The sequence below is a fragment of the Sorex araneus genome, chromosome 7, assembly GCF_027595985.1.
Source record: "Sorex araneus isolate mSorAra2 chromosome 7, mSorAra2.pri, whole genome shotgun sequence".
NCBI lineage: Eukaryota > Metazoa > Chordata > Mammalia > Eulipotyphla > Soricidae > Sorex > Sorex araneus.
In genome coordinates this window covers 77,075,152-77,093,997 of record NC_073308.1, presented here as the reverse complement: position 1 = coordinate 77,093,997, position 18,846 = coordinate 77,075,152, and the positions used below count along the sequence as shown (strand labels likewise).

The following is an 18,846-nucleotide window of genomic DNA, read 5'->3' as shown; positions in this document are numbered from 1 at the left end:
CTTTCTTGGTGGAGATGACTCTGATTTCTGCATGCTTCTTTTGATTGGAAGGGTACTACTATTGTAGTGTAGATTTGCTCTGTGGCGTAAGGATGGGGCTGATAGATATGCCTTTAATTTTTCAGGAAGCTGTTGATTATCGAAGACAAGGAGCATCTTGTAACCAGCAAGGAGAACTTAGAGGAAGAAAAATTATGAAGCGGATAGTGGATATCAGAGAACTGAATGAACAGGCCAAAGTCATAGATGATCTTAAGTATGTAGCATGCTTTTCAGTTTTAATATATCATTTCCTGCTAATAGACTTGGCATTTTAAGTGTGGAGGAAACTGAATTTAGGCCTTTAGAGCCTCTTTAGTTTATAAATGAGATCACCATGCTCCTATACTTCGCCTGGGTCATATATGCATCATGATCAAGTCATTGTCTAGTGCTCTTCACAGCTGCCACTTCTGAGCTGTCCGTGACTGCAATCACCTAAGCCATCTCTTCGAGCTAGGTACACATACATGCTGTCCGTGACTGCATCACCTAAGCCATCTCTTCGTGCTAGGTACACACTTGGGAACGTGATTATTTCTGTCATGCAGATTTTTGAGGGAGGAAACAGTACTTCCCAAGTGCCTGCTGTGAACCTAACCTCTTTCTTGATGCTAATCATACAGATCAGAAGCCCGACTGATGAGGTTCCAAGAATTGGAATTTGAATACATCTACACCTGGATTCAAGCTTATGTCCTTTTGCCTGCCTTTATGAGCAATTGTCTAGAACTTGGGTGGAGGAAGGGAGTAGGTGTAACCTTTTTCATTATCAGTTAGCAGCTGACTAGAAGACTTCTTTATAAAATGAGTCGTGCTAGACTTTTTCCTGTTCACCCCAGAGGTGACAGTCATGCCACGTATTTTCTAGTACTCATATGCCTGCACTTTTTCTCTTTTGCCTTCAAGTATTTCTCTCTCTTTCTCTCTCTCTCTCTTTTTCTCTCTCTCTCTCTCTCTCACACACACACACACACTTTGATGACAGGTGCTGCTTAAATGCATCTATTGATTCATTACAATACACATTGTAATTATACGTATTGAAAATGTAATTCACTCTTTCCTGTTGACTCACATTTTGAGTTTTGTTCTCAGGGGAAGCTGACTTTGGAACAAAATAGATTTCTTCCCCTAAAACCTTACCTGAAACTTCTGTCCTATGGACTGATATCCCTTCAAGAATTTTCCCTGCAAACTGTTTTCTGCAAAGGGCTCCATAGGTATCATGAGGTTGCCAGAGAGATTCTGGATTGAGAAATGAGTAAGAACCAACCCAAAGGGTTACAGCTAGATAGTAATGTTCCAACAACAAAGGTTTAGACCTGCCCAGATGTAATTTTTGACATTCAGGCAAGTGAAAGGACTGAAAAATTAAGTAAAGTTCCATCTCATTCTGTTACTTCTTTACACTACTTACCATACTTGTTTTATATCCAGAAAATTAGGTGCAAGTGAAGGAACCATAAACCAGGAAATTCAGCGTTACCAGCAATTGGAGTCTGTTGCTGTAAATGACATTCGAAGAGATGTTCGCAAAAAATTACGGAGGTCCAGCATGCGAGTAAGTGAACAGTAGGAAGATTTATAGGACCTGAGCACCGCTCTGTTTTTAATTCATGAAAATTTATCTCTGATACTTAAGTTTGTTCAGTTTTTTATTGATAGTGACAGTACACTACCTCATGTCAACTGTGTATCAGGAAACATGTTAGATACTTGCACTGTGCAATGCTCACAAGCGGCTCATGAGGTAGCATACATTAATTCTACCACTTTAGCAATGGGAAATCTGTCATGAGGAGACTAAAGAATTGGACCAAAGTTCTGTAGATAGTGACCCAGGGGAGCCAGTGATCTGAATCCAATGTGTGAGCCTCTGATCTGTGCTCTTCATGACCAGGTGCCTGCCTTTCCTGAGGGCACCTTTTCTTTCTAGTCTCTGCTCAGATGTGAAGTCTTATTGATGTCTTTTTCTTATCCCATCCATCCTTTCACCTCCTGCCCATTATGGACTCTCTGAACTTACTTTACCTTCACAATTTGTAGATTCATTTTCTTACTCCAGCTGGGGCTTGTTAAGGAGGAAGTTGTTTATCTTGGACCACCATTACCTACCATATTTACTGGGATTTAGTCCAGCTAATGAACAATCTAAATAAATACACACCTAGATACATTATGAACATTGAGATCCTAAGCATTCAATAGAAAATAATGCTAAAGCTTATTCAGATGGAGGTAGATCTCTTTTTGTTCAAAGTGATCTTACACGGAAAAAACTTATTGAAAAAATAAATATGTCCTTAACTTTAAAAATATACTCTTGGGGCCGGAGCGATAGCACAGCGGGTAGGGCGTTTGCCTTGCACGCGGCCGACCCAGGTTCGATCCCCGGCATCCCATATGGTCCCCCAAGCACCGCCAGGAGTAATTCCTGAGTGCAAAGCCAGGAGTAACCCCTGAGCATCGCTGGGTGTGACCCAAAAATCAAAATATATATATATATATATATATATATACACTCTTAATTTTTAGCCAGAGTTGGGTTAAGACAGTTAAGTTGGGTTAAAAAAAAAATCTATTTTTTGGCAATACTCCCAAAAGCATTATACAGATTTAACGCGATCCCTATAGGGATACCCATGGCATTCTTCAAAGAAGCGGAGCAAGCAATCCTGAAATTTATATGGAACAATAAACACCCACGGATAGCTAAAACAATTCTTGGGGAAAAGATGATGGGAGGCATCACCCTCCCCAACCTTAAACTCTACTACAAAGCGGTAACAGTTAAAACAGCATGGTACTGGAACAAAGGCAGAGCTGCAGACCAATGGAACAGGGTGGAATATCCCCACACAAACCTCAAATGTATGATCATCTAATCTATGATAAAGGAGCAAGAGATGTGAAGTGGAGCAAGGAAAGTCTCTTTAACAAATGGTGCTGGCACAACTGGACAATCACATGCAAAAAAATGGGCTTAGAACTCGACCTGACACCATGCACAAAAGTCAGATCAAAATGGATTAAAGACCTCAACATCAGACCACAAACCATAAGGTACATTGAAGACAAGGTCGGCAAAACCCTCCAGGATATTGAAGATAAAGGTATCTTCAAAGATGACACGGAACTAAGCAATCTAGTAAAAACAGAGATCAATAAATGGGACTACATTAAATTAAAAAGCTTCTGCACCGCAAAAGATACAGTGACCAGAATACAAAGACTATCTACAGAATGGGAAAGGATATTTACACAATACCCATCAGATAAGGGGTTGATATCAAGGGTATATAAAGCACTGGTTGAACTCTACAAGAAGAAAACATCCAACCCCATCAAAAAATGGGGCGAAGAAATGAACAGAAACTTTACCAAGGAAGAGATACGAATGGCCAAAAGGCACATGAAAAAGTGCTCTACATCACTAGTCGTCAGAGAGATGCAGATCAAAACAACCATGAGATACCACCTCACACCACAGAGACTAGCACACATCCAAAAGAACAAAAGCAACCGCTGTTGGAGAGGATGTGGGGAGAAAGGGACCCTTCTACACTGCTGGTGGTAATGCCGGCTAGTTCAGCCCTTTTGGAGAACAGTATGGACGATTCTCAAAAAACTAGAGGTTGAGCTCCCATTTGACCCAGCAATACCACTGCTGGGAATATATCCCAGAAAAGCCAAAAACTATAGTCGAAGTGACATATGCATTTATATGTTCACCGCAGCACTGTTTACAATAGCCAGAATCTGGAAAAAACCCGAGTGCCCTAGAACAGATGACTGGTTGAAGAAACTCTGGTACATCTATACAATGGAATACTATGCAGCTGTTAGAAAAAATGAGGTCATGACGTTTGCATGTAAGTGGATCAACATGGAAAGTATCATGCTAAGTGAAATGAGTCAGAAAGAGAGAGACAGACATAGAAAGATTGCACTCATCTGTGGAATATAGAATAATAGACTATAAGACTAACGCTCAAGAATAGTAGAAATAAGTACCAGGAGATTGTTTCCATGGCTTTGAGGCTGGCCTCTCATTCTGGGTAACTCAGGGAAGGGACCACCAAGTAAAATGTGGTTGGAGGTCATGAGGGGGAAGGGTGAGGCGGGCGGAATACAGACTAGAGACTGAACACAATGGCCACTCAACACCTTTATTGCAAACCACAACACCTAATCAGAGAGAGAGAACAAAAGGGAATTCCCTGCCATAGTGGCAGGGTGGGGTGGGGGGAGACGGGACTGGGGAGGGGGGGAGGGATGTTGGGTTTACGGGTGGTGGAGAATGGGCACTGGTGAAGGGATGGGTTATCGAACTTTGTATGGGGGAAGCATGAGCACAAAGATGTATGTATCTGTAACTGTACCCTCACGATGACTCTCTAATTAAAAATAAACTAATAAAAAAAATCTATTTTTTAAGAATAGATTAAAGCAGGAGGAAGAGGAGGAATATTGCAGGGATCCAGGTTTATATCTTAAACATTCTTTCTGTGATCCCTTCTGAACCTCCAAATAACCTAATTTGAACACACTTCTGTTTCATATTTTTTAATTCTCTTAAAAACTTTTTTTAAAAACTTTTTTAAAAATTACTTTTCATTGATTTTGTGGTTTACAATATTATTCATAATGGTTTCTCATGAACATAATTCTAACACCACACACATCACCAGTGTTACCCACCTCCCCCATGGATCCCAGTGCCCTGCCCTCTAATCACTCCCCATCTCAATTGTGTGGATCACTGCCCGAATTATGTTGCCTATACTTCCTTCTTGCTACCTTGCTGTGTATCTTTGTAGTCCCACATATTAGAAGATAGGTCATTCTGTAAAATATATGAACACTTCACAAATATGGTCTCTACGGTAGCTTGTATTGGTATTAAACATGCTGCTCTACATGTAGAGAGGATCTGTGTACTTGTTAGCATGACCTCTGCGATCTCACCATTGGTCTTCACTTGACATCTTTCTGCCCAGTGTGGTTGACTTGGGGGTTTCATTTCTGTGTCTAACAGCACATTTAGAGAAGAGATGTGGAGGCAGGAGAGTTTTGGGGGCAGGACAGAAGATGGGATAAGGGGAACTAGGAATACACTTGTCCTCTTCTCCCAACTCACCTTTTTCCCACACCCTCCCAAGCCTCGTTTTTCTCTTTCCAGTTGTTTCCTTTCTTCCCACCTATTTCTGTTCTTTTCACTTAGCTCCCACTCAGATTTGTTCCGCATTTTCATTGTCCAGTCTCCTCAGAGCTCAGCCCTCTGATGCCTCTGTCTTGTGTAGAACTTGACTAAGGACTTTTTACTGACATGGTGGGACAGCTTCCTGAGTGTCACAATCAGAGTGTCTCCTTTTTCCACTCTTCATTAGGCTGCATCTCTAAAAGATAAGTGGGGTCTGAGCTACAAGCCGAGTTACAGCCGGTCAAAAAGCATCTCTGCTTCTGGAAGGCCACTGCCCAAGCGCGTGGAAAGGGGAAGGTAAGTATAGCCCAGCCAAGGGAAGGAGCTGTGATTCTTCTTCACCAAGGACCTACAGAGGAACAATGCTCTACCTGAGGGATTTAAGAGTATTGTAAAAATGAGTCTCTAAAGACCTATCACTGTAATGCCACAACCCTCACTGCTCTGTCAAAACAGTGCATTGCCTACGTATACAGGTTTATGTGAAAACTTACAGACAACCCACAGAAATGAAATTGTGCATGTGCTGTAGTAGCCAATGCTCTAGATTTGCTGTTTTAGAAAACTAGTTGTAATAATAAGTATTTAGCATATGGAAAAATTTATACAATATTGGAGAAAATACTTTTTTTACTAATAAATGAGAAGTATAGAGTAAGACTATCATGAGAAGTACAAATTCTTGGAAGCCAGGAGGTAGAGCAAAGGGCTATTGTAGGGTCTTGTATGCAGGTGCCCTGAGTTCAGCCCAGATACACCTTGTTCCCTGTCATTTGTTCCCCTGGCATCACTGGATATAACCTGGTGACCCTTAGCACTGCCCAGCCTGACCATTGAAACTTCAGGCCATACAGGCAAGCCAACTATCTCTGAAACTGGGCAAAAATGTGTATTATATATAAATTCTTCATTTTATGCTCAATTTTAGAAAGTCTTGTGTTAAACAAGACATAAATTTTTTATGAGATGGCAATGGTTAAGAAATGGAATACCAACAGTTAATTAAGGTAAATATTCAGAAATAGACTGTTAATGTCATTAATCAGGCTTTATCAAGTCTAGAAAATTATTTAATGAGAACATTATTGTCTTTTAATTTTATATTTTACTTAAAGTTCTCGTGTAGGAGAAACTGAGGATCTCCCAGAAATCCGTGTGGACGCAGCATCTCCTGGACCCAGAGTGACTTTCAGTATCCAGGACACAGTAAGAGATTGTCACAGACTCTGTTTGTTTCAGAGATAGAGTAGCCATATGAATCAAGAAATACTGATTCCTTCTGACATTGGCAGTGTAAATGGAACAGTGTCTGCCGAGTCATAGGTACCTGGAGACTCTTGAGTCCCTCACAAGCATCCAGATGGTATAATGAAGGGTTTATACTGCATATTCATGGGTAAAATTATTTCATGGAAGATATATTCTGTCAAATATGACTACATTAAAGTAGGTTTCTTATAAAAATATAAATGTGGACTATTTATACTCCATGTATTGATACAAAATTTAGAATGGTAAAGAAACCAGAAGCAAAAGGTCAACCTCAAAATTGTGTTCTAATTTTATTACATGTTAAAGTTCATGTTAAAGTGTCTGTTTTGCTTTTTGTACAGTCTTTTTGTTGTTAAGCCATTGTTTGTGTATTTTTAAAAATTTCATGAGTTAAAATTTTTTTCTTATTATTTTAATTAAGTTGAAAAAAACGATATGGGGAAGTACACCACAGTCCAGCCCTCCTGGGGAAGGGTATTTTCAGGTACTTGAGAACATCACACGTTTGACTTTATGGCTAATTAACCTCCCTAAAATCTGCTTTATAATGTCTTCTTCTCATTCTGAATTCAGACCCTCAAAAGTTTTTACATAAAGGCATAAGCTTGTTTTATTTTCTATTATCCATATTTTATAAGCTCTTGCATGAATATATTTTAATTCTGTACTTGTTTTTTGCTCTAAAATCAAAAGGACCAATTCAGCTTACCAAATTAACCCAGCCAAATCATAAACCAAACTTAATTTATTAGTTGTTAACTCCTAAATATTTTCCTCCACATTTAACTATAAAATTAATCATTTTGTTTTTGTTTTGGGGCCATACCCGGTGGTGCTCAGGGATTACTCCTGGCTCTGCATTCCTGAAAAATCACTCCTGGCAGACTCGGGGGAACCATATGAATGCTGGGGATTGAACCTGGGTTAGCTGCATGTGCCTTACCTGCTGTACTATCACTCCAACCCAAAAAGTAATCTTTTTTTAAAACAGCAAGGTATATTTGGGACCAGAGAGATAGTATAATGCTTCCATGGTCAGCCCAGGTTTGATCTGGCTCCTCATGTGGTTCCCCTGAGCACAGATCCAGGAATAAGCCCTGAACACCACCACGTGTGGCCCAAAAACTAAAACTAATAACTAGTGTAACTTTGGTTTGTCTTTGTCTAGAAATTTCCCATCATATGAACCGTGTGTGTGTGTGTGTGTGTGTGTGTGTGTGTGTGTGTGTGTGTGTGTGTGTGTGTCCTCCTAATGGACTCGCTCCTGACAATTCTCAGGCAGCAGTTTGGGCCTGGTAATTTGATGTTAGGACCCAGCAATGTGTCACTGCCTCAGTCACTGGTGTGGAGGTCACCAGAGAAAATCCAGAGGTTGTTCATGGGGCAGAGGAGGGCATGCAGTGCTAGGGATTAAACTTGGACCTCTGTCATGAACCCTTGCCTACTGAGCTCTCTTCTTCGCCCACACATCCTTTTTTTTAAGAAGCACAACTTGGAGCTCTATGCAGTTAATTGGATGCATTTTTTTAAATTAATTGATTCTTCCCCTTCCCACTGTATCCAGTGTTCTTTAACTGAAATGTAATTAATGGTAACATTCTATCACTTTCAGATGTACAACTTTGATTCAGTATGTATATATTTCAAAATGACAAAGTGATCCGTTAAGGCATTAATATTTGTATCAACTCAAGTCCCATTTTAAAATAGCATTATGCACTATTGATGAAAAATAGCATGTAAAAAGGGAGTCAGAGAGGTAGGGCACTTTCCTTGCGTGAGGCCCACCTGGGTGTGATCCTTGGCATTCCATATGGTTCCCCAGCACAGCCAGGAATGATTCCCGAGTGCATAACCCCCGAACATCACTGGGTGTACTCACCCAAAAAATAATAAAAATTTTAAAGTAGCATATAAAAATAAAATATAAAAATACAGATTGAATCATGCTTAAATGCTCCCAAACCTCTCCCCACCTTTTTTTTTTTTCTTTTATTGCTACACCCAGCTGTGCTCAGGAATTAGTCTTGCATCTGCACTCAGGAATCAGTCCTGGCTAGACTCAGGGATTAACTATATGCATTATGTATATGGGTTGCCCAGGATCAAACCTGGATAAAGCAGGTGCCTTGCCTGCTATGATATCTCAGTGGTCTCCTGAAACAACAACATTTGGAAATACTGGACATTCTACTACAGTATTTCCTGTGTATCTGACAGTATCACTATATCACTGTCATCCTGTTGTTCATCGATTTGCTTGAGTGGGCACCAGTAACGTCTCCATTCATCCCAGCCCTGAGATTTTAGCAGCCTCTCCTTACTCATCTTTCCAACGATTGGAGGCTCTTTCAGGGTCAAGGGAATGAGACCTGTTATTGTTACTGTATTTGGCATATCAAATATGCCACAGGGAGCTTGCCAGGCTCTTCTGTGTGGGTGGGATACTTCTCAGTAGCTTGCTGGGCTCTCCGAGAGGGACAAAGAATGTATATCAGAGAATACAAGCAAGTATGTTAAAACCAAACACTTGTGTGCTGCTTTAGACACATCAGTGGGTTAGGCTATAAGAGGTCTTATGGTATCTGACAATAACATCAGTAAATTGTGTTTTATCTTGCACGTTACACCTTATAAAGGCATGTCACATTTGTAAAGGCTATTCAAGCAACTCTTAAACTGGAAGTCAGAATTAGGTCAGTGGAAGTTGTGTTTTACCTACTTGATAAGTAGGTGCTTCCTTGTAGCACCCTGTTGTTCACACCAACTTAGTACATTCTTAGGTTTGACTGAGGCAATTAGTTGCATGCACATCTTTCTTTAGCCTGTTAAGGGCTCATATTAAATAGCCTGAGGTACAGGAAGTATTAAGGAGCCTTATTGCTCTTTGCTCTTCAGCTAATCATATATCCTCTAATTCTTGCTGAGAGATCTGCAATATTTGCTAACTAATAGGTACATGCAGACAGGAAGTGCAACTTCTCTCTCATTTCACTGTCCAAATGCCTTTTCTGTGGTTTGATTTGCTTCCTTCCTTGCTTGCTGCTTCCTCTGTTCAGAGTAAAGAAATCCAGCTCTGACAGAATTTAATATTCAAGTGTAAATTTTCTTTCTAACTGAAGAGTTGTGCATAGGAATCTGATAGATTGTTTCTCTTTCCACTGTCAGTTTCCAGAGGAGACAGAACTGGACCTATTGTCAGTGACCATCGAAGGTCCCTCCCATTGTTCCTCAAACAGTGAAGGAGCATGCTCTGTATTCAGTTCTCCCAAAACTCCAACTGGCTTCCCACCAAGCGTTGCTTTTCAAGCCGAAGAGGGCCAACGTGATGACAGTCTATCTTCCACTAGTGAGGACTCTGAAAAGGAGGAGAAGGATGAAGATCATGAGAGAGAGAGATTTTATATTTACAGAAAACCTTCGTGAGTAGCCTTCTTATTTTCGAATCCCTAGATAATATTTCAGAATGCATGTCACTAGAAATACCTCATAATGTTTAGAGACACCAGGAGACATGCCTATGGCTTATTGATGTAACTCAGCTCCATAGGGCATTGTTTTTAAATTTTGTTATTCTGGAGACTGGTGGATTTTGTACTTCAGGGCCATGGAGTCCCTGTCCTGCTCTGGATGTGTGTCCCTAAGCAGTGGGTTGTGTCTGTGTCTAGAGCATCACACGCTATCTAGCAGGTGAGGCTTCTCCTTCATAGTGGAATGAAATAAGACACCAAGGAATTTAAATCTCACTTAGCATGAGCCAGTTGAGCAATTGCTGTACATTCATCAAACAGTAAAATTTATTTACAGGTCGCATTGAGGTGCCATCTTAGAAAATATTGAAAGTCTCCCCACTTTTCTACAGTGTAGTAATAACTGGTTGTCTTTTCTCTAGGCATACATCTCGCAAAAAAGCAACTGGCTTTGCTGCTGTGCAGCAACTCTTCACAGATCGCTGGCCGACAGCCCCAGCCAACCGCAGCCTTAGTGGCACAGCTACTGAGAGAAATATTGATTTTGAACTTGACATACGGGTTGAGATTGATAGTGGAAAATGTGTGCTCCACCCCACCACCCTGCTGCAGGAGCACGATGACATGAGCTTGAGAAGGTAAGATAGTGGGGCCGTGTTTGTCAGCTCCTCAGACACTGTCCATGCATCACTGAACTCCAAGTCACCCCTCTCCCTAAGCTCAGAATGTGATATAACAGGGAGTGGTTATATTTCTTTAAACAAGTGTATCACAGGTGCTGCCAGCTAGAAAAATGTTGATTTGGATTCTAGCAAACTTGCCTATTAGAATAATTTTGTCTTTGGGATTCCCCTTTAAACAAGCAAGAATGGAAGCGGGGAAGAAAGTATTGTGGGTATAGTGGCCGATCCAGGTTCAGTGCTGTCCCATGAGCCCCACAGGACTGATCCTGAATGTAGAAGCAGAAGTAAGCCCTAAGCAGCACCAGGTGTGACCTAAGAAATCTCTCTGTCACACACAAACACACACAACAGTGATATCAGAGATATCTTGGTTGATGTAGACTTGTTGAACTCATGAAAAACTGAATAATAGCATGTAGAGAAACCTTGATGGGTGGAATATGTTCCAGATAAAACAGCTTTATTCTTATTAAATAAATGGTGATATTTAGCATGAGTTGGGATTCTTCTATTTTTTGCAGGTGAAAAAGCCATATGTATTCATTGGACTCAATTCTTAAATTTAGAATCTGGCTCTTTACCCAGATTTTTCCAGCCAGTCCTAGCCCCTGCTCTCATGAGCTTGGGTAAGCAAGGGCAGACCCTCTTAGTCAGCCTCCTAGGAGTTGAACCCTCAGCCCATACATGGCAGAAATCATTCAATATCTGAGTGTCCAACAGCCTTTGTGTGACTCAGTTTGCCAACTGGGACCAAGGTCACGCTCAGCAGGTTGAAGGTTGGCAAGGCTCAGCTGGGATGTGGGGTGGGGTAGGGCTTCTTTGTCTACTTAAGATACTTTCATCGTGAGGTGGGTATCCTTGGATGTCATGGCATCCTGTTATAAGTTGAGGGAGGTCTATAGCAACAAGCTTAGTGTTAATTTATTTGAGATAATTTATTTGAGATTGCTTTTCTTCCCTACCTAATATGGAAAGAATGATCAGTCAGTGACCAGATGAGTGGAAATGTACATGAAATTAGAATACTGACAATTGTTGAACCTGGTGCTGGGTCTCTGAGGGCTCAGTATACCATTTTGTGTGTTTGTTCTTTGTATAGGCTACACCCAGCAGTTCTGGGGAGTATTTAACCCAGTGGTCCTCAGGGGCCACCAGGGCATACTTATAGTATGAGAGGTATGATATTGGGGGTAATGGAGTCAGACTTGTTTTTATATTTGAAAATTCCCATAGTAAAGTATTTTTTCTAATGATCTGTTTTCCCAATTCATTATTTTTTGTTTTGGGGGGCCACTCAGGACTGACTCCTCGCACTATGCCCAGGGATCACTGCTGGTGGGGGCTCGGGGACCATATGGGTTGCTGGGGATTGAAACCAGGTCAGTTAAATGAAACTTCAGTTTTAAATGAAGAAAAAGGAGATAAGTACCTTCATCCCCCCAACCCCCCCTGCTAACAATATCCTTAATCCTCCATTTTTTTATAGTATCCTTGAGCCTATCTTAATTGTATCATTTAATACTGACATCATTTTTAATTATTAAAATAAGGAGCGATAGTACAAACTCAGACAGAAGCTAGCCATTAGGGAAGAACTGTACTTTGAATATATTGTATTAAGAAACATACTTTAAAATACATTAGAAACACCTACATTAAATGGAGATACAGCAGTATTAAACTATATAAGTATTTTAAATCAGTACATGAGCAGACAAAATCAAGATACTGGTTCATCATTCTCAGTGTCTGAATTGTAAATCTATGTTCTTTATAAGTTGGGTGTCAGTGAGAAGAGACATACTCTATGTTTCAAAGAAAGCTAATAAAAATGAACACATAAGAAGATAATATCTTTGAATGTAGACTGTTTATATTGCATTTGTCTTTACAGTGAGACTAGCCAAAACTGAGAAAATTGAATTTTGGATAATTTATGGGATTTTAAGTATTTTCAAGGCCTATTGGGCAAAATAAAGAGGCTGCTGTAGTATAGTGCATTCCAAATAACACTGGTCCAAACTTTCAATAAGAAAAATTATACTACTGATTATCAACTTTGTACTTGATGTCATTGATTATTGTTACTCATTATCTCTCTTGATATCTTTTTTTAAAAGATAATGTATCTTCCGTTTGCAGGAGTTATGATAGAAGTTCCAGGAGTTTAGATCAAGATTCTCCTTCAAAAAAGAAGAAGTTCCAAACTAATTATGCTTCCACCACCCATTTAATGACAGGCAAGAAAGTGCCATCATCTCTGCAGACAAAGTCTAGTGACGTGGAGACCACAGTGTTCTACATCCCTGGAGTGGATGTCAAGGTACACAGCTGTGCAGGCCAGAGGCTCGCTGTCCATACCCTTTGTGTCCTGCCTCTGTGCTGCTCCTTCCCCACGTTTCCTGAGGCTCCGGGCTTTGTTCTGAACATAGGATAGTGTTTTCCACAAAAGCCTGTTATAAGTTTTTGGTTTTAAAAAATGTTCTTAATGAGTTTTCTAAGTCTTGCCTACAACAACTTTATTAAGTAGCAATTTCTAGATTCCAGGAGCATAGACCCATGAAACATTATATTAGAAAGGATGTTGAGAATTATCTGAAACAACTGTTGTAATTTTAAAAGAAAGCCAAGAGGCCTGCTTGGATCACAAAGCTGACTTATAAAGAGAATTGCACCTTGGCTCCTGGACCCAGCACTCTTTCTACCACATTTTTCTACACTTCTTGATTTTACTCATCTGTATAATTTTAATTTTGAAAGTTTATTTGTTTCAATACAGCTGCACTATAATTCCAAGACTCTAAAGACTGAATCACCTAATGCTTCCCGAGGATCTTCCTTGCCCAGAACTCTCTCTAAAGAGTCCAAGCTGTATGGTATGAAAGACATTGGCAGCGTTGCTCCACCTCCTCCTCCTCCCTGCACTGCCCAGAGCAAGACTAACTCCTTACGTCCTCCCCAGCCCCCACCAGCTCCCTCAGGTATTCAGAACAATAGGCTTCATCATCCGACCTTGTCATCACCTACTTGCTCTATGGAGACATTTGAGAAAATAGCACACAGACTTATGAACGACTCTCTGTGCAAAGTCTTATGTGCAAGTGTAGGCCGATACCTTGGGCTGTGATTCAGTTTGGTCCTTTTCCTCCCAGTATCATCATTCATAGGGCAGCCTTTACTCTGATTAAGGTGGTGGACAGCCTTGGCAGTTATGGCCCTATAGCATGCATGGCCACACTATATGTGCTCATACCACTCAGAAAAGGCGGGTACTTCAGAGTTTGACTACCATTCCACTACCCCACATGAAGTAGGGAAAACTGAAGAGAAGTATTTGAAGGCCAAAGAGATAGTACATCAGGTAAGGCTTTTGTCTTGCACAAAGCCAACCATGGTTCGATCCCCAGCACCCCATATTTTTCCCCAAGCACCAACCAGGACTGAACCCTGAGCACAGAGCCAGAACTGAGCCCTGAGTACTGCTGGGTACAGACCAAAACAAACAAATGTACAGAAATATTTGAAAGCCATTCCTTTGGGAAGTGGAACATTATGTATGAGTCCCCTGAAATAGTAATCCCAATAATACCACATTTTTAATACCACTTTTCAAATAAAAGGCATAGTTGTGTCATTATGTGCAGGGAAGATTTTACTAACTCGTTTATAAATGCGAACCATGTAGACTTACAGAAGCCACATTTCATTCTTTGATTAGAAAACTAAAAACAGACTTGGAAAGTGGAGCCAAAGTTCACCAGGTTTTAGCTACAGACCTCATCTTTCATACCTGGCACGTTGAAGCTGAAAAGAGATGGTAGTCTAGTAGGAGGTATCATAAATATATACCAGGAAGAGCTGCCTAAGAACAATGTTTCTCAAAATATTGGGGTCTGTGTTTTGTGTCTTCTTCAGTGATAGACTAATGCTGGAGAAGAGACTAAATGCTAAAACAATGCTCCTGACACTTAGCAGCTAAGTATAAACTTGAAAAACTGATACTAAATCAAAATTTGTGACCTAGAGCAAGTAGGAAAAACATACCTGATTACTATCTTTTTGTCTAACTTCCATGAATCACTTATTTCCACCCTTTCCATCACTGCCTTCTTTCGCATGTAGTTTGAAGAGTAACTTGCATGTTGTAATCACTCACAAAGTTATTGTATGTTCTATGGGTTTGTTCTTAAACTCACTCACATTTGTGACTGTCACAGCCAAGGGGAAAGGCAGCATAGGAGTGAAGACTGCCAAGCTGTATGCCTGGGTGGCATTGCAGTCACTGCCTGAGGAGATGGTCATCAGCCCCTGCCTGTTAGACTTCCTGGAAAAGGCTCTGGAGACCATCCCAATCACACCAATCGAAAGAAACTATACTTGTGAGTGCCTCTCTATTCATGCTATTGACAGTCCAACCTTGGAGAATCGATTTGGTGATAAATGTGCAAGAATGACCAGAGTGAGAAATTGCTCTAAGAAATTAAGTGCCGGGAAGGCCAGAGGGAGTTCCTGAAGCCCTAGTCATTCACTGATGACAGAGATGTGCTCAGACTTCTTTGAGCAGAGCAGGGGGTGGTGGTGGCAGTGGCAAGGCCTGGGGATTGCACTTAGACACATGAAAGAAGGAGGAGGCTGGGCCCCTGGTTGTCCACCTGCTACTCACAGCAGCTGCAGCATGAGGGGGGACCTCACAGTCTAACCCTCATAATCTGACTCCGAACCTGCTTGTCTTAACAGCTATCAGCGCACACGATGACGATGTGGGGCATTTTGAGATGCCAGACCCTATGGAGGAGTCCACGACGTCCTTAGTGTCCTCTTCTACATCTGCTTACTCCTCCTTCCCAGTAGATGTCGTGGTTTATGTGCGAGTGCAGGTGACACACTCTACTTACTCCTGTTTGTTTCAAACTTCCCGGCATTATTTCCCTGAAAGCTTTATTCTTGCGTTATCTGTGATAGCTTTGTTTGCCTGAATGTGTGATGTTTGTAAAACTACTTTTCTTCTGAGCAAGTACATACATTTTGGGGTTCTCAGAATTGATAGCAAAAATTAAAATGTTAAGACCCCGATAGCACTATATGCTTTTCAAAAAAAATGGCCTAAGCATTCCATAGTTCTTAATATTTTATTCTAAACTGGAGTCCAACCCTGGCCTAAGTATATTTATCTGAGAATATTTATGTGAGTGAATCCACTTATGGAGGAGGATTTGAAAACCACTTATATCCAAACTCCAAGATCTTCTTTACTCTCAATTAAAATCTTTCAACCACTGTCAAGAATAAAGTCGCTAGGGTTCATTTGTCCAAACCATTTTCTGTGTTAGAAGTTTGGCTATTTTGGCAATTTAGTATTCTGATCTTCAGATTTTTTACACTATTTTTTTAAAAAATCTGATGAAAACGGGGGCTACAGTGATAGGACACTTGTTTTGCATGTGAATACACTTGCCTTGCATGTGGCTGACCCAGGTTCAATTTCTAGTATCCCATATTGTCCCCCAAGCCCTACCAGCAGTGATCCCTGAGCACAGAGCCAGGAGTAAGCTTTGAGCATTGCTGGGTGTGGTCCAGAAACAAACAGAATTGCAGCTTGTCCCTGGCCCCTAGCACAACTGGGGAAAGCCCTCAAACAGAGCTGGGAGTTCCCCACCATCACCATTGTACTACCTCTCTTCCCAAAGCATCTGACAAAAACAAGGTGAGTGTGAGGATTTATAGGACTTGTTTTCAATACCTTTCAGACTTTGGAAGACATCATTTTAAAAGATTTGAGTAGAATGTAAACTGTACATATTTTTAACATTCTAAGTTATCCAAGTGACTACGTGTCATTCAGCTCCTCAGATTTTAAAATGTACCATTTTATTAATATACAGTGCACCTGTTTTTGTGCTTCTCAGCCCTCACAGATCAAGTTTAGCTGTTTACCTGTCTCTAGAGTGGAATGTATGCTAAAGCTGCCATCCCTGGACCTGGTTTTTTCTTCAAATCGAGGAGAACTGGAGACTCTGGGGACCACATGTCCCTCTGAGACTTCATCCCCTGGAGGTGGAGGTGCTCAGAGTGGGGCCAAGAGCTGTGCTGGGAAAGCTGGGATGCCAGGTAGGGGCTGTCCCCACTCCCAGAATGATGCTGTTCATGAATCTGTACTTTAAATACAAAAAAGAATTTGAGGATGAGAAAGGCTGTAGAAGATGAAAGTTTTGATCCACTTCCAGTCTGAGAAAGTGACTGCCATACAAGAATAGTGTTCAGGAACTCTATTTCATTAATATACTATATTCTAAATTTGAGAAGTAAGTGCTGCAAATGGAAAATAAGAGAAAGTATTACCACCATCAAAGTGTGAAAAATCCAGAATCTATTTTCAATAGTTAATTTTGTTGACTAAGTCAGATGTTGATCTCATAAAAAAAACTTTTGTTGAATCAATAAAAGAATTAAAAAAAAAAAACTTTTGTTCTTAGAACATAACTGATCAGGGCCGGAAAGAGAGCTCAATGTGGTGAGCACATGCTTTGCATGCTGGAGGCCCAGGCTTGATCCCTGGGACTGGAGGGTCTCCAAGCACCCCTGGGAGCAACCCCTGAGCACAGAGCCAGGAGAGCCCCCATCACTGCTGGGTATGGACCCCCCAAAATAAGCAAAAATGCCAGAACTGATTATTTCCTGATCATATAGTCATTCTTCATTATATTAGAGTTCAATGATTCTTTAAAAAATAACCCACAAAATAGCATCTTTTTGCTATTTTGTTATGTATCGTCTGACCACATATATTTAATCATGTATCATTCAGGAGGGAATGGTGTGGAGAATAAACGTTAAAGAGCAGATGCTATCAGTAATCATTCTTTACAAAAAGTCTATATTACACTGAGGTCTTGACTTGTTCTGGGCTGGATATACTGTAGGGACTTAGATGACAAAACATGTGCTAATATGGTGCTTTCACTGAGTTTGGAGAAACCAGCATATTTTAAGTGGGAAACTGGAGTAGCTATGAGTTAGCTGGGCCATGACCCAGGAATCTAGCAACTTGAAAAACAACATAGTAAAGTATGAAGGAATCTGTTGAATAAAGGGTAGACTGAGAGGAGAGTAGTTCGGCAGGGAGGGAGAGCTAAAGGTATGGGACAGCCATGGCCGAGGAGTGGGCCAGATATGGTCATCACTAGAACAAGGGGAACACCAACCCAGATGCAGATTGAGAAGGGTAAGTGGCATCCCCTAGCTTTGTCAGGGACAGCAGTCAGGTGGAGGCATCATCAAACAGACATGATTGGCATCTAGCTGCAGAATGGCTACAAATTAGTCCTGGGTTTCTGGTTACACTATTTGCAAGGAAGAGCCACTCACTGGAGGTAAGAAGCATGGAAACATACAGACAACTGGCAGAGATCACACTCCAGCATGGAAAGCCAAAATGTTTGTGCTGCCCTCCAGGTGGGCCAGGTAACCAGCTGCAAAAATGAATCCAAAGGAATTCTGGTCTAGAATTGTGGTGCCATCTAAAAAAATCCAGATATTCTCCTGTTTTTAGCATTGAAGCAGATTTGGGACTGGCACATCCACTCCTTGGACACCTGGCTTTCCCTTTCTGCATGTGTGTACCTTATTCTGTCTCTACTGTTTGCTACTGAGACATAGACTTGTTACATGATCTAACTATTGAGTTTTGTCTCCTGCCCTTTGCTGTATCCCAAATATTTTGTTGCTCTATCCATGAATACCTCTAGTGGAGCAGAGGAGAATAGGAGCAGGAGTCCACAGCACTGGCCAGCAAAATGTCTTAAGTGTTTGAGAGGTGCTGGACAGTGCCTCTGAGACCTCACTCTGATCAACTAAAGTTTGAATGTTTCCATTTTACTTTCTTCTTTACTGTTGACAGGATCTTTACTACATGTGGCTCTTGTGTGTTCCCTGCAGGCTCATCAGGCTTGGGAAGCCCCCTGGGTCGAAGCCGGCATAGCAGCAGCCAGTCGGACCTGACCAGTGCCAGCAGCAGCTCCTCAGGGCTCAGTTTCACAGCCTGTATGTCCGACTTCTCTCTCTATGTCTTCCACCCCTATGGTGCTGGCAAACAGAAAACTGCTGTTTCTGGCCTTACCACTGGATCCGGAGGATTAGGTACACTTTGCATGTATTGTTTTTCAAATGGAATCATGAT

At 41.1% G+C, this 18,846-nt stretch overlaps 1 protein-coding gene across 7 annotated transcripts in view; it reads left to right on the top strand.

Moving 5' to 3' along the window:
* The window catches only part of BLTP1 (bridge-like lipid transfer protein family member 1), a 193,215-nt gene that overhangs the window by 159,772 nt on the left and 14,597 nt on the right, over nucleotides 1-18,846 (top strand). For 4 of the 7 annotated variants that reach the window (XM_055144298.1, XM_055144300.1, XM_055144302.1 and 1 more), the window contains 13 exons: nucleotides 126-256; nucleotides 1,480-1,603; nucleotides 5,433-5,542; nucleotides 6,361-6,451; nucleotides 6,939-7,001; nucleotides 9,686-9,939; nucleotides 10,410-10,625; nucleotides 12,813-12,993; nucleotides 13,450-13,651; nucleotides 14,888-15,049; nucleotides 15,408-15,547; nucleotides 16,577-16,778; nucleotides 18,606-18,806. In XM_055144298.1, coding sequence (XP_055000273.1) covers nucleotides 126-256; nucleotides 1,480-1,603; nucleotides 5,433-5,542; nucleotides 6,361-6,451; nucleotides 6,939-7,001; nucleotides 9,686-9,939; nucleotides 10,410-10,625; nucleotides 12,813-12,993; nucleotides 13,450-13,651; nucleotides 14,888-15,049; nucleotides 15,408-15,547; nucleotides 16,577-16,778; nucleotides 18,606-18,806 — 2,077 coding nt within the window. The remainder of the gene's footprint in view (nucleotides 1-125; nucleotides 257-1,479; nucleotides 1,604-5,432; nucleotides 5,543-6,360; nucleotides 6,452-6,938; nucleotides 7,002-9,685; nucleotides 9,940-10,409; nucleotides 10,626-12,812; nucleotides 12,994-13,449; nucleotides 13,652-14,887; nucleotides 15,050-15,407; nucleotides 15,548-16,576; nucleotides 16,779-18,605; nucleotides 18,807-18,846) is intronic. The other 3 variants (XM_055144299.1, XM_004606218.2, XM_055144301.1) reach the window with 2 other exon arrangements.